General features: G+C 50.2%; 1 protein-coding gene across 4 annotated transcripts in view; it reads right to left on the reverse strand.

Annotated features, from left to right (window-relative positions):
* FAM178B (family with sequence similarity 178 member B) overlaps positions 1–15740 on the reverse strand; it is a 117212-nt gene that overhangs the window by 64828 nt on the left and 36644 nt on the right. For 3 of the 4 annotated variants that reach the window (XM_033238907.1, XM_033238909.1, XM_033238908.1), the window contains exons 7-8: positions 15296–15401; positions 11727–11811 (exon numbers count right to left, since the gene is read on the reverse strand). In XM_033238907.1, the coding sequence (XP_033094798.1) occupies positions 11727–11811; positions 15296–15401 (191 nt within the window). Of the gene's footprint in view, positions 1–11726; positions 11812–14194; positions 14274–15295; positions 15402–15740 lie in introns of those variants that run through there. The other variant, XM_033238910.1, reaches the window with a different exon arrangement.

The following is a 15740-nucleotide window of genomic DNA, read 5'->3' on the forward strand; positions in this document are numbered from 1 at the left end:
CCTGTAATCCTCACAAGTTGGGAGGCCCAGGCAGGCAGACTGCTTGAGCCCAGGGGTTTGAGACCAACCCGGGTAACACAGTGAGACCCTGTCTCTATAAAAAAATACAAATTAGGGGTCATGGTGGCACGCACCTGTAGTCCCAGCCACTCGGGTCGCTGAGGCAAGAGGATCACTTGAGCCCAAGAGGTCGAGGTCATGGCTGCAGTGAGCCCTGATGGCGCCACCACACTCTAGCCTGGGTGACAGAGTGAGACCTTGTCTCAACAACAACAAAAAAGTGCTCTCCAAGTTTAAGTCACTCAAATTTATTTTGCACCTCATTTTAAAAGTGGGGGCTGAGAGTCCTGAACTAAAGTGGTGGGCAAAGCACCCATTCTTGCCTGGCCACCACTCCTGCAAGAGGTTCGTGCGCTTGGCCAAAGTCCTCAAAACCTGGAGCATCTCAGCCCCAGTTCCACATGAGAATCACCTGAGAGCTTTAAAGATTCCTGGTGACAGGTACTGTCCTAAGAGAAAGAACTCACCTGGGCCTCACCAGCAACTGATGACGCAGTACCTGAGGGTCCCCTTGTACGGGTGGTGGGATGTAGTGGAGGGGACAGAAGCTGAGTGTGCCACAGGCAGCGAGACTCTGGAGATGCCGGCTGAGCTGGGGTAAAGCATGCATGCCTGTCCCCACAGGGCCAACGGACCCCAAGTCCTGATGTTAGAGGACCAGAGAGCACATCAGAGCTTGGCCAGTACACGCAGCTCCACAGCCAACTGGCCACAGAGGACCAAAGCAGCCATCTGGAAAAGATGCTGCTGTCCACCGGGAGACCAGTGTTTCTGGAGACCCACCCATTCATTCAGCAAAAACCACCTGGGTCCTACCGTGTCCCTGCTCACGTAGCTGCCAGGAACCCAACAGATAACTAAAACTAAAAGCAAAAGAAAACCATGGTCCCCATACTCTGGAGCTCACAACCCATTGGGAGAGACAATATTAATCAAAGAACCCACCATCAACTATGACTAAAGCCACAATGGGTGGAAGAGGGAGCCAAGCATAGAAGCAAGGGGGTGGCCCACACCCGCAGAGCAGGCCTCCTTGAGAAGGTGATGCTGGAGAAGCCCATAACCCAGAGGAAGAGATGGAGTTAAGAAGAAAGTCAGGCCGGGCTGGGATCACACCTGTAATCCCAGCACTTTGGGAGGCTGAGGCAGGCAGATCACTTGAGGTCAGGAGTTTGAGACAGCCTGGCCAACATGGCGAAAACCTGTCTCTACTAAAAATACAAAAATTAGCCAGGCGTGGTGGCGTGCACCTGCAATCCTAGCTACTCAGGAGGCTGAGGCAGGAGAATCACTTGAATCCGGGAGGCAGAGGTTGCAGAGAGCCAAGATTGTGCCACCGCACTCCAGCTTGGGCAACAGAGTGAGATTCTGTCTCAAAAAAAAAAACAAAACAAGGCCGGGCGCGGTGGCTCACGCCTGTAATCCCAGCACTTTGGGAGGCCAAGGTGGGCAGATATGAGGTCAGGAGATCGAGACCATCCTGGCTAACACAGTGAAACCCCATCTCTACTAAAAATACAAAAAATTGGCCAGCGTGGGGGTGGGCGCCTGTAGTCCCAGCTACTCGGGAGGCTGAGGCAGGAGAATGGCGTGAACCCGGGAGGCGGAGCTTGCAGTGAGCCGAGATTGTGCCACTGCACTCCAGCCTGGGCGACAGAGCGAGACTCTGTCTCAAAACAAAACAAAACAAACAAATGAACAAACAAAAAAACAAAGGCAAAGTCAGGGGGCTGCTGCAGGTAGGAGGAGAGTGTCCCAGGTGGAGAAGCTGGCACATGCAAAGGCCCTGTGGCAGAAGGAAGATGGAAGAAAAGAAATGCAGGAAGGTCGCAGCACAGATAGTCAGAGAGGGTAAGGTACAATGAGCTGAACAAGGGCTGGCTGACCGCAGAGGAGAGGGCACGCATTGCACGCACAGTAGGAGCTTGGGGAGGCTTTCCAGCGCCCAACTACCAGTAACATGGGACAATAGTAGTATCTATTTGTAGGGTTGTTGTGGTGATTAAATGAGATAGGCCCTAGCACAAATTAAGCTCTCTGGAAATGTTATGTATTATTTTCAATTAAACTGCTTTTATTATCATATCCAAGAATAGTATGTTTTTAAAAAACAGAGATTATGACGCTGAGTTACTGTTATCAAATTCTAATTGGAGACTGTCAAAGGGCTGCGCCAAGCACACGACAGCTCCGAGGGAGCTGGGCCCTGGGGTCTCCTGGGTGGTCTTCCAAGTGTTTTCCCGCCCATTTGGGTCTAGACCACATTCTCACAGCACCAGCACGGGGACCGAGCACAGCTGGCGTGGCAGATCTGGATCCCAGCCCGCCGCTCCAGGCCTGAGGACAATGGGACTAGCCCTGCGGAATCAGGGAGCGAAGGGCACCCGGTATGAGAATGGCATGGGGTCCAGGGCCCAGGCACTCAAGTGCTCCATACACGTGGGCAGCTGCTGCCACCACCACCACGGAAGACGTGACCTGCAGGTGACAGGGTCATGGGGCCTCCACTCCGGCGGCTCTGATGCAGCAGGAAGCTATCCTGCAAACCACAAGAAAGGCAGATTGGGTGAGGCAAGGACACCTCCTAATAAGACGGGGAAGAACAGAGACTGTCAACCTGATAGACAGACTAAAGACTGCTTAAATTTCAAAATAATTATTCCGTGTGAAATGTGCCAGACCCTCCCCACCCACTGCCTACAAAGAGTACCTACTGCATAATTCCATTTACATAAAATTCTAGAGAATACAAACTAATCTGTAGTGACAGAAAGTAGATCAGTGGTTTCCTACAGACAAGAGAGATCAATCATGAGGAGGCACAGGGAAACTTTTGGGGGCCATGGAATATATTTACTAGCTCGATTGTGGCAATGGTTTTATAGGCACATATGTAAGTCAAATGTATACATTATACACTTCAAATGCCTGCAGGTTAATGTATTCAGTTACGTCTCAATTAAGTTGTTTTTTTCAAAGAAGGATTAGAAATATGTATTAATTTTGGCTGGGCGCGGTGGCTCAAGCCTGTAATCCCAGCACTTTGGGAGGCCGAGACGGGCGGATCACGAGGTCAGGAAATCGAGACCATCCTGGCTAACACGGTGAAATCCCGTCTCTACTAAAAAACACAAAAAATTAGCCAGGCGTGGTGGCGGGTGCCTGTAGTCCCAGCTACTCGGGAGGCTGAGGCAGGAGAATGGCGGGAACCCAGGAGGCGGAGCTTGCAGTGAGCCAAGATCGCGCCACTGCACTCCAGCCTGGGCGACAGAGGGAGGCTCCGTCTCAAAAAAACAAAAAAGAAATACGGTATACACATATAAACATAAAAATATAGATGAAACGTGGATTGTGCATTAATTTGTTCCTGGAAATAATCACAAGAAACTGTTACTAACGAGTACTTGGGAGGAGGAAGTAGCTGTGGGGAGTGGCTGGGAAGAAGACTTTCACTCTTTATTTTGCATCTTTCTCTAGTATTTAAATTAAATTTGCTAAACTTGGTACATAGAGTACTTTAAAAAATAACAACAGGGGTTACCTGGGTGGTAAGACTGTTGGCCTTCTTGTTTCCATTTTACTCTTTTTACAAGAAACAACTTTATGAACGCTTTCAGAGAGGAGGAGTGGGAAGGAGGAATAAAGAAAGGAAGGGAGAGATGAAGGAAAGAGAATGCAACAGGCGACAGCAGAAAAGAAAGTAACCCACAAAATGGGGCCTGTACGGAAGCCCAAGGCCCCAGTGGCTACGATGCCAGAGCTCGAGGAACAAAGGGAAAAGTGTGATCAAGTGAGGAAGAACAAAGTGTCCTAAGACCCTGCTCAAGAACGTGAAATGAATTTTGTTCTTGGAGCTGAACGTCTCGCCCACTTTCAAAATATCCAAAGAATGTACTGGCCAGGGTCATTCTATTTTATTATGTCCCCCTCCTCCTACACAAATATTATAGAAGCCAACAGAGAATGGAATGGGTAGGTAAAAATGGACAATTGTCTTGGAAGCAAATGGGAAAGAACCTACGCGAGCTCTGCTCCTTTCTACAGTGTTCTGATCTCACTGATAGAGCTCCTTTTTCCTAAGGCATTGTTTTAGGACTGGTGCTAGGTTAATGGCCAGTCATATACCTTTTGTTAAAGAAACATGAGGTCATTTCTCTTAACCAATTAGTTGCACAAGAGTAAGTTTTGAAAGCAAACTTTGTGTAGAATTCTACCACAAAAAAATTATCACAACTATTAAGTTCAGCAGGTTAATATAAAAATCTGTATTTCTACACACGAGCAACGGACAATTTGAAAAGGAATTAAGAAAATACCTCTACTTAGGCCGGGCGCGGTGGCTCAAGCCTGTAATCCCAGCACTTTGGGAGGCCGAGACGGGCGGATCACGAGGTCAGGAGATCGAGACCATCCTGGCTAACACGGTGAAACCCCGTCTCTACTAAAATATACAAAAAATTAGCCGGGCGAGATGGCGGGCGCCTGTAGTCCCAGCTACTCGGGAGGCTGAGACAGGAGAATGGCGTAAACCCGGGAGGCGGAGCTTGCAGTGAGCTGAGATCCGGCCACTGCACTCCAGCCTGGGCGACAGAGCGAGACTCCGTCTCAAAAAAAAAAAAAAAAAAAAAAGAAAATACCTCTACTTATACTATCACCAAAAGAATAAAATACTTAGCAATAGATTTGACCAAAGAAATGTAAGACACGTACACTGAAAATTACAACACAGTGTTGAAAGAAATTACAGAGGATCTAAATAAATGGAAAGACATTCTATATTCATGGATAGGAAGACTTACTATTATTAAGATAGCAACAGTACCCAAAAGTTATCTGTAGATCCAAGACAATCACTATTAAAATCCCAGTTTTCAATGTTGCAGAAACTGACAAGCTGGTCCTAAAATTCACATGGAAATGCAAGGGACACCAAACAGCCAAAACAATTTTTCATTTATTTTTTTTAGACAGAGTCTCGCTCTGTCGCCCAGGCTGGAGGGCAGTGGCACAATCTCAATTCACTGAAAGCTCCACCTCCCGGGTTCATGACATTCTCCTGCCTCAGCCTCCCGAGTAGCTGGGACTACAGGCCCCACCACTATGCCCGGCTAATTTTTTTTTTTTTTTTGGATTTTTAGTAGAGACAGGGTTTCACTGTGTTAGCCAGGATGGTCTCGATCTCCCGACCTCGTGATCCACCTGCCTTGGCCTCCCAAAGTTCTGGGATTACAGGCATGAGCCGCTGTGCCTGGCCAACAATTTTTTAAAAAGTATAGTTAGAGGACTCACACTTCCCAACTTTAACACTTACTATAAGCTATAGTAATAAAAAATTTATGGTACTAGCATAAGAGTAGACATATAAACCAATGGAATAAAATTGAGAGTTCCAAAATAAACCCTTACATTTACGGTCAAATGATTTTCAACAAGGGCACCAACAGAATTCAATGAGGAAAGAGCAGTCTTTTCAATAAATGGTGCTGAGACAACAGGATATCCATAAACGAAAGAACCAAGCTAGACTCCTATCTCAAACCACATATGAAAATGAACTCAAAATAGATCAAATACCTAAATTTATGAGCTAAAACAATAAAACTCTTAGAAGAAACCATAGATGAAAATTTTCATGACCTGAGATTAGACAATGATGTCTTTAAGTTTGACACCACAAAAGAAAAAAATAGATACGTTGGACTTCATCAAAATTTTACAATTTTGTACATCAAAGGACATCATCAAGAGATTGCAAAGAAAACCCACAGAATGAGAGAAAACATTTGCAAATCACATTATCCGGTAAAAAAGAGACCTCTCACGCATCAGCAGTCACTCCCCATTCCTTCTTACCCTATCTCCTGGCAACTACTAATCTACTTTTGGTCTCTGTGGATTTGCCTATTCGGGACATTTCATGTAAGTGGAATCATCTACTACGTGACCTTTCGTATCCTTTTTTCTTATCAGTGCTTTCAAGGTTCATGCATGTTATAGCGTATGTCACTCCATTTTTTTTATGGCTGAACAGTATTCCATTTTATGGATATACCACATTTTAAGAGGTTTCTTTTTCGGGAGATGAAAATGTTTTGGAAGTAGACAGTGGTGATGATTCAACAACTGTGTATTAAAAACCACGGAATCTTACATTTTAGAAGGGTGAGTTGTACGGTATGTGAATTGTATCTTTAAAACAACCAACCATTCCATCCTGGTCTTGCCAAATATAAATAAAGCTCCACTGTGCCTGCAATGGCACCCACTGTCCTTCAAGACCTCCAGTCTTATCTCCTCCTCTGCTCCCTTGAAGGAAAGCTCCACTCTTCTACCTCCTTGTCTTTGTTCGCACTGCTCCCTGCTTCCTGTGCAACCCTGCACACCCTGATATTCTGCCCAAAGGCTGCAGAACAGTGGTCTGTCATTGAACGGAGTCTGCAGATGGGTTGGCAGTGGTTTTTTTCTTATTTTAACTGAGTTAGTTACCAAGAGGACATCTCACATAAACATCTATATCCCGGCTGGGCGTGGTGGCTCACATCTGTAATCCCAGCACTTTGGGAGGCTGAAGTGGTGGATCACCTGAGGCCAGGAGTTCGAGATCAGCCTGGCCAACATGGTAAAAACCTGTCTCTATTAAAAATACAAAAAAAATTAGCTGGGCGTGGTGGTGGGTGCCTGTAATCCCAGCTACTTGGGAGGCTGAAGCAGGAGAATTGCTTGAACTCAGGAGGCAGAGGCTGCAGTGAGCCGAGATCATGCCACTGCACTCCAGCCTGGGCAGTAACAGTGAAATTCCATCTCAAAACAAACAAAAAACAACAAAAAGAAAACATCTATAACCCGGCCGTGGCAGTCTATGGTGCCTATCCAAGAGCCACGCCTCCCTTCTTCCTTGGTAAGGGAACCCTGGTTTTGTTCTGGTGTCTGCTCAAGGAAAACGGGTCCACCCCGGCGGAAGAAAAATGGCATTCCACTCACCTTTGCTGAGACTGGCCTAAGGGTGGTTATTTGAGCAGTCAGAGCTCTGAGTCGCAGGCAACAGAAACAGGAGCTTGCTACTTTAGCAGAAAACAGGTTTATTATATGCCAGAAGCCAGTTAACCATCAAGCTAATTAAGCTTAGGTTCCGGGGTCCCTCACTGGCATGTGCCTCCGTGAGTGCTCCAGGATGGGAAGTGAAGTCAGATTGCAATGAACAAGCATTGCTATAAGAAAAAATCCTACAGAGCTCAGCAGAAAGGGACTTGAACCTCCCAAGGTCTAAGTATTTGGGATGATTTCTCTACTTATTCTAAACAAGCATTCACTTTCATACGCAACATTCCACGTAATGACTTAGATGACCCAGATGTTAGAATTAGACAAGGATTTTCACAGCAGCTATTATGGCTACGTCCAAGGTGTTAAAAGAAGGTTTGCTCATACTCAATAAACAAATAGGAAACGCCAGGAGAGAAACAGAAACTATGAAAAGAAATAAAGGGCCAGGTGTGGTGGCTCACACCTGTAATCCCAGCACTTTGGGAGGCCAAGATGGGAGAATTCCTGGAACCCAGGAGTTTGAGAGCAGCCTGGGCAATTGGGCAACATAGGGAGACCCCGTCTCTATAAAAAATAAAAATAAATTGGCTGGGCATGGCGGTGTGCACCTATAGTCCCAGACACTTGGGAGGCTGAGGTGGGAGGATCATTTCAGCCTAGGAAGTTAAGGCTGCAGTGAGCCATGATTGTGCCACTGCACTCCAGCCTGAATGACAGAGCAATATCCTGTCTCAAAAAAAAAAAAAAAAAAAAAAGGACTAAATGGAAATTTGAAAACTAAAAATTCAGGTATCTTAAAAGACACTAGAAAAATAAACCTAGGCTGGGCGCAGTGACTCACACCTGTAATTCCAGCACTTTGGGAGGCCAGGGCTGGTGGATCACGAGGCCAGAAGATCGAGACCATCCTGGCCAAAATGGTGAAACCTCATCTCTACTAAAAATACAAAAATTAGCCGGGCGTGGTGGCATGCGCCTGTAGTCCCAGCTACTCAGGAGGCTGAGGCAAGAGAATCGCTTGAACTCTGGAGGCAGAGGTTGCAGTAAGCCGAGATTGCGCCACTGCACTCCAGCCTGGGCAACAGAGCGAGACTCCGTCTCAAAAAAAAAAAAAAAAAAAAAGGACTGGAAGAGTAAATCTCATGCATTCCACCCTAAAGGGACAGGATTCATGAGGCTGGAAATTCTTCAGATACAGCCGTGATGTTCAAAGGACAAACAACATGGCAAGTGACCTCTAAAGTCCGTGACCCAGCTCTAATGAAACAAAATGGAAAAACTGTTCTTATAAAGAGAGGAAAGTATGAGAAGCAGTGACCTCGTATGTCCCATCCTTTCCTTTGCTGCCCTCAACACTCTTGTCTCCTGAGAACACAATGGTGTTGGGAGCTATGGCAGCCATTCTGCAACCCGGAGAGGAGGTAGCGAGAAGGCATACGCAGAATCCAGAGTCCTGAGACTGCACATCTACTGAACGTGTCACCAAATCACCTGCCTCTGAATTCCTTGTCATGTGAGGTAATAAACTGCTCTTGGTGTTTGTTATCAAATAGTCAAAATACAACCTAACTAAAATGTGGCTTCTCTTGAAAATGAAGAGGTTTGGGAATACCACACCTGCGTTTACCTGCACCAAACCTGATGCAGACAGTCCTTTTACACCGGGCAGGAGCTCTCAGACTTTGCTCACTCAGTCCCCACAGGCAACGGAGTTTGCAATCCCTGCTTTCTGGCACAGATGGCTCAACTGTCTCATCTTCTACAAAGAACTTCCTGGTTCCTGCCTCCCCACATCCCAAACCCACCTGCCTACAAGTAATTCCTCTTTCCATTGCCTCCTTTCTGTCTCTGATGGTCACTGCTCATTTAATCCCCTATCACCTCTCAGCCTCCTAAGAAGAGGCCCATGCGTTACTCATCCCTGCTCCTCTCTCTGCCCTCTAGCGAAGTGCTTGAGGAAGGAGGCGCTCAATGTGTCTTCGCTGAATAAATGAATGAACACTCACTGCAATGAGGCACGGCAATGTGCCAGAGCATCCCTTCTCTGAGTGCACCAAGCTCTCTGCACAGCTGACATGTACATGTGTTGCTTCCCTATCCAGGAATACAATTCCCCGTTACCCCTACCCCAACACACGAGCGCCCTGGGCCACTCGGGCCCTCAGCCTCAGTCACTGGAGCACACCCATAACAGTCAATACTCTTAAGTCCTGGTCCCCTCAGCTCTTCCCTTACACAGCAGGTGGGGATAAAGGCAATTGCGTAAGACTCTCCCTAAGACAGTCTGGGAAGAACTTCTGGTCACCACAAGCTCCAGGAAAGGATGGAAGTTTACACACGAACAAATCTCCTGCTTACGTATGAGAAGCGACTTGAACACAAACGCACGTGCGCGCACACACACGAATCATAGATATGGCGTAAGGGAGACAGCCCCAGTCTACCTTGAGCTCTGTGCCCCAGAGGCCTGCCATCCTCTCAGACACTCAAGAGCCCCAGGCTATTAGTGAAACCCTGAGGAGCATGACTTCCTTCTGCATCAATCCTGGATCTGATTTAACCTTACAAAATGCTTCCTGAAATGGCAGTTGATCTTTAGTCCTGACTTCTGGCAGATTCTCTCTGGGCACCTGGCCCTTTTGCTCTTGACCTAGCTTTTTGTTTTAAGTTGTGGTAAAATACATGTAACATAACATTTACCATCTTAACCATTTCTAAGTGCACAGTTCAGTGGTAGCAAGTACATTCACACTATGGTACAATCACCACTATCATCCATCTCCAGAATTCTTTTTTCTAGCAAAACTGAAACTCTGTACCCATGAAACAGTAACTTCCCACTCTCTCCTTCCCCTAGCCCCCGGTAATCACCATTCCACTTTCTGTCTCTATGAATTTGACTACCCTGGGTACCTCATATACATGTTTGTTCTTTTGTATGTTATTTCACTCAGCATAATGTTTTCAACGTTCATTCATCTTGTAGCATGTGTCAGAATTTCCTTCTTTTTTTAAAAAATAATACATTATGGACATTCAAAGAATTTCCTTCCTTTTTAAGGCGAAATAATATTCCACTGTATGCATGTACCACATTTTGTTTAACCATTCACAGATGGACACTTGGATTGCTTCTGCCTCTTAGCTATTGTGAATGACGTGCTAAGAACCTGGGTATGCAACCATCTGCTCGATTCCCTGCCTTCAGTTCTCTAATGGACCGGGCCTCTCACTTTCCCCACACCAGTTGAGATCCTGATCCCAGGCATGGAATCTCTAGGCCAGTCCCTGGTCCCCTGGGCAGGGAAACGGAATCTCAGACTGGACTCTCAGGTAGTGTCCACGGGAGATGCCCTGGAGTTGGAAGAGCCAGAGCTGAGCCGACAGGGGGTTCAAGAGCTTGTTTCTGACCCCTCTTATTGGGAGCGCAACAGAGACAATGTGGCAAGAAGCAAAGGAGAGTGGGGCGTCCCCTCAGCCTCAGAAAAGGAGACACATACCACTGCAAGGGAGCAGGACAAGGGAGGCCTCTGTTCCCCTAAAGGGCAGGCATGCCACAGAGGCGGCCCCTGGGGCTCCAAAGGGCATCGGGGGCTACGGGGGCAGAGGTTACGAAAAGGCAGAGGGTGCCGAGACTGGTGCTATTCAGAAGACCTCGGTTAGAGGGCTCCATGGAGGGCAGGGGCGGAGGAGTCTGGAATGCTCTAATTTGACAGATGGTCCCAGCTCAGCCAACTCCTGAAGCAGAAGAGGCACAAAAGCAGAAACTCGAAGGGTTGGGGGTTCATGGTACATCCTGGGTCTATAGCCTTAGCCCTCGGGCCATGTGCTTTCTTGCTCTGGGGTGAGCGGCCTACAGCTGGGGCAGAGGCTGGGTCTGACCACCTGGGAGTCCCTCTCATTGTCTGCCTAAGCAGCTTTCAACTGGTTACATATTTTTTGGTGCCAAAGTGTCTAGGTTCAGGTACCAAATGATGACAGTCTAGGGAGGACGCAGCCACTAGGAGGCAAATTAATTCCTTCTGTGGAACTCTGAACATCCGAAAGCATTATAAGGAGGAATTAAATACACCTCCTAAATGCCACAACCAAGGCACCAGCTTGAGGCTCTCATTCCCACCCAGACCAAACTCAGGGGCACTGTGGATGTCCTATCAGCCAAGGAAGGCTGTCAGCGAGGGAGACAGTTTCAGACTCTTCCCTTCGGTGACTCCAACCCAAGGAGCACCTTGATTTGATGCGGATGTTCCTGGAACCCTCCCAAGCTAACCAGCGCTTTCAGGAAGGACTTGGGAGCAAGCTGTCCCCTCAGACCCAGAGACTGTCTCAGTCTGAACCCACTGTCCTGGACTGCTCTGGGATCCCAAGAGCAGTGAGGTCAGCCTGACCGTGGCCACAGGGACTGAGATCTGAGGCCAGTTCAAGGTGCCGAGGAGCCTGTTGGTTCAGCTTTTTACTAATGCTGGAGCCTGAGCCAAGGATGGTCCTAGATGCCGCCACACCCTGGTGATGCAACGTCCCACCAGCATCTCCCCTACAGCTGGGCTCCAGGCACTAAGAGTCACGTATCACAGACTTGGGAGCTCAGCGTGCCAGTCTCCACCCTGCATCTCAGTACTGACCAGACTGAAGGAAGATTCCATCCACACTGAGATCCCACAGAAGATCAAAGGCTCCCAAAGACGTTTTTGGAGGCCAAGTCAGCAGCTAGGTGGAAAAAAAAACAAAAAACAAAAACAGAAAAACTGGTTAGCTGGGTCATTCCTAAAAAGCAATAGTAGCAACTTCTACGACTTCACATTAAATAAATCCCATAATGCTCATAAGTCCGTGTAGTAGGAGGACACTGTCACTGTCGCCAATTGAAAGATGGAAAACCAGGCTCAAAGAGATCAAACAACTTCCCCAGAGTCACACAGCCCGTGAGCAGCAAAGCCAGCACCCAGGCCCGGACCCTCAGGTCTGTGTCACTTGAAACCTCCTACTCCGTCCACCTCCCGGCATGGGGGTCTTGGTCCCCTTGCCCCTCGCTCCCTGTGGTCACAGCCATGGCCCTCCAGGGCAGGGCCCAGTGTAAGGGACAGAAAGCCTGCACTGATCACAGGTGGCAGGACAACCACAGGGTGGGCCCTTTCTGAGATCCGTGAATCATTTCCAGGTCAGCGCCTTAACTCACTGTCATATGAGACCACCAGCTTGGAAGGTCCTTCCAAGGTACCAAACACAGGTCCTCAAACAAGGGTGGGGTGGTCATTTCTGGGATCCTTATCTGAATGTTCCTGGAGCCTGATGCTCAGAAGCTGGGGTTTGGGAACATGCAGAGAGGCTGACAAGGGAATGAGCAATGGAACAGCAGCAGCCCACAGGTGCCATCTGGTCTAGGGGCACTCAGCAAGCTCCTGACCATGGCCGCCACGCTGTGCACGACATCGTTCCTCCCCAGTACCCAGGAAAGTCTGCCTTGTGGGCACTGTGGGCACATCTCCTTTCAGGACTGAGGCTCTTGTTCCCCCGGGGGCTGGGCACTGTTGCTGCCAGGGCCCTGAGCCCAGGGCCCTCTCTGAGCTTTGACTGTGGAGGGAGCACCTAGTCCGGGGTCACAGTGTCTGCGTCTGATAACTGGCCAAGGCTGGAGACCTCACCCCAACTGGGTCAACTCTAAAGCATCACCGGGCTCCAGAGCCCAGCGGGACTGCCTAGGGCCTAATGCTCTCCCCCTCACAGGTGTGGTTCCCAAGCACGCCCCCCAGTAAGCCTGTGTGGACATCCTCTGCTTGGCATCTAGAACTCTGCCTTTGTCCTCCTGCCATAACCTCTTACATTATCTTGGCTGAGTGCTTGAGTCTCTCCCAGTAAGAACATACGTTCATTGAGGGTGTACACCTCCTGCTGATGTCCTCTCTCCCGGCAAGGCTGGCCCACACGAGGGCACAGTTCAGCCAGTGCCCATGCACACCCTACTAAAGCCCGTGGGAGGAGTGCACGGGACCGAGTCCCTGAGAGAACTCAGGCTGTCCTTTCCAAGAATGTCGAAGGAGCAGGGTCGGAGCAGTCTGCCTACCTCACCCCACCCCGGCTCAGTAGGGACCCCAGGTACAGGCGTGGCCCCGGCAGCCCTGGGACCCCACTTCCCTAGCTGCCTTTGACTAGACAGGGGGACCACTTAACCCCTCTTAGCCTAACCAGATTCTCCTTCCTGAGGAACCAGATTTGGGAACAGGGTCTGGCCTTACTTGGCCATGGAGCCTGTGGGGAGATAAAAGCAGAGGCCAGTCCTGGGATGCCAACCCTTCCCCATCCCTGGGTCCAGCTCCTCCTGGGGCCCAGCACGCCCCCACCCCGGGACCTCAGGAAGCACCCTCGCACCTGCAGAAGGAGCCCCCATGGGTTTTCTGCCTCCCACCACCACAGCCCCCAGGAACTGCTTGAGGTTCTAAGTCCCCTGAGGACACTGCCCAGAAGGCCCCCCAAAGCCAGTACACCCCTTTCATGGATCTGGATTCAGCCATGGGGGATGGGAGATTTTGTTTCTCCTTCTTGCAAAATGTGAACTGGAACTCTGCACTAACAGTGTGCCTTGCAGGACACCCAGGCCCAGAGCAGAGCTCTGCAGGGGCACAAGGACAAGGCAGCTCACGGGATGTCCTACTTCCCTCCACATGGGCCCATCGGGCCTGGCTCTGAGGCACAGAGCTGATGCTAAGAAACCCACCCATGGCAACACAAGAGTAGGTGGCAGGGCCAGAACTCACACCAAGTCTGTCTATCTGTCTGACCTCAGGGCTGGGTCCTGAATTCCTCTCCCCTCCAGCCCCCTCCGAGCATGATGGAGACGGGGAAAGAAACAGGGGAGGGCTCGCCTGTGCCTCCCAGGATGGGGGTCTCTGAACCCGGAGGCAACCGACACACCCCCGGGAAGGCACTCCACGCCGTGTCAGGGTCACGCAGGGCCCCTCTGTGGGCGCCGTCTCAGATGGGTCCTTTGTGGCTCCCAATGCTCGATTGTGTGTTCTGTCATACACTGTGCAAGGAGCAGGGGCTGCAGCGGCCAGCGTGGGGAATAATGGCCCCACTGTTCCCCGTTACTCACCCACTGCTCCTTCTGGGCCTTGGGTGGGGGACTGGGCATTGGCAAGGTTAGCAGCTACACACCAGGGCCCCAGAAGCTGCATGTCGTCCTCCTCCGGGGTAGGAAGGAGCGAAGTGAAGGACCCAGAGCACGAGGAAGGGAGAGGTGGAGGGCTCTCTCTGGACTGCAGCCAGCCTGCCGAGGCCGAGCCATTCCTGGAATAATCCACCCCACATGATGGCTCTGATTTACAGCTGGGGTCCAGGCTCCAACTGGCAGGAATGGGACCAGCTGGAACTTGTGACCCGCCTGTCCCCAGACAGGGATGATTCCGGGTGGGGCCAAAGCCAGGACGGCATCCTCGTGCCTGGCATTCAGATCACAGTGGCTGGCTCCTGGGTTATCCCTGCTGGCTTCTCACTGCCTGTCTCTGTGCAAAGGTGTCAAGTCCTGGGCAAAATGTATGTTCCCCTATGTCCCCTATGGCACAACGTTCCAGCAGCAACCAAGAGAGAAATAATGGGACAGCCAGGGCAGCTGTTCCAGGCTTTCCCAGCCAACCTACGACTGTACACGGGAAGCACACGCTCAAACACCCAAGCACCCTCGGCTCCAAATCCATGAGGCCCCACCCTTCAGGCGCTGCAGGACTGCTGTGGGCCCTGAGCGGCCCTCCCGCTGCTTATGGGATAAGGGACCTGTGATCGTTGGTGAAGAAATTAGCTTTGTCGCATAGGAAGCACTTGTTGAGGGACTTGGACCGAGTCATTGAGAGGTTAGACAGTAAGTCCACTAGGTACACCACGTCCCTCTCAGGAAAGCCACGTTGAGGGCACAGGCAGCACCCAGAGACACACACCTTCGAGGGAAGCAGAGGCTCCCAGTGCTCTCGCCACTCTGGGAGACCACAGGCGAACCCCCTGAACCTCCCTGACCTTGGCATTCTTAGTACTATGGTGGGGATTGGTGCCCAGTCAGCTCTCCTCCCTCCTCCCAGCCTGAGCCCAGCCAAGCAGCACCTAAGGCAAGAAGAAGTGAAATGCCCACCCCTCGGCCTGTGGGCCTGCCAGGCCACCAGACTGCAGCGCTCCCGCCACCTAGTGGCAGGCCTGCGCTCCTCACCTGGAACAGCCACTGGAGCAGGGGCACTGGGCAGTCAGGCACATGCAGGTAGAGGGTGCTCAGGAGGCCGCTGTGCAGGAAGGAGAGCTGTTGGGCTGGCGGGGAGCTGGGGGCAGAGGACTGAGGTTAGGGGAGGCCTCCGTGCCAGCACACTTGTCTCCGTGACACCGCGGGAGGCTGTCACTACCCAGCTTCACTGGCTGTTGGGAAGCATATCTGTAACACTGGAGACAAATGTGCTTTTCGAGCCCTCAATGCACGGATCTGTCAGAAGGAAAAGAACCCAGGCGAGCATCAGAATCATCTGCTCTTCTTGCATGTTGCATGAACACACCTCACAGCGTTTAAAACACACGGCAGGTAGCTGGATGCAGTGGCTCACGCCTGTAATCCCAGCACTTTGGGAGGCAAAGGCGGGTGGATAATAAGGTCAGGAGTTTAAGAC

This window comes from Trachypithecus francoisi, unplaced genomic scaffold (assembly GCF_009764315.1).
Source record: "Trachypithecus francoisi isolate TF-2019V2 unplaced genomic scaffold, Tfra_2.0 Lachesis_group17, whole genome shotgun sequence".
Classification (NCBI taxonomy): Eukaryota; Metazoa; Chordata; class Mammalia; order Primates; family Cercopithecidae; genus Trachypithecus; species Trachypithecus francoisi.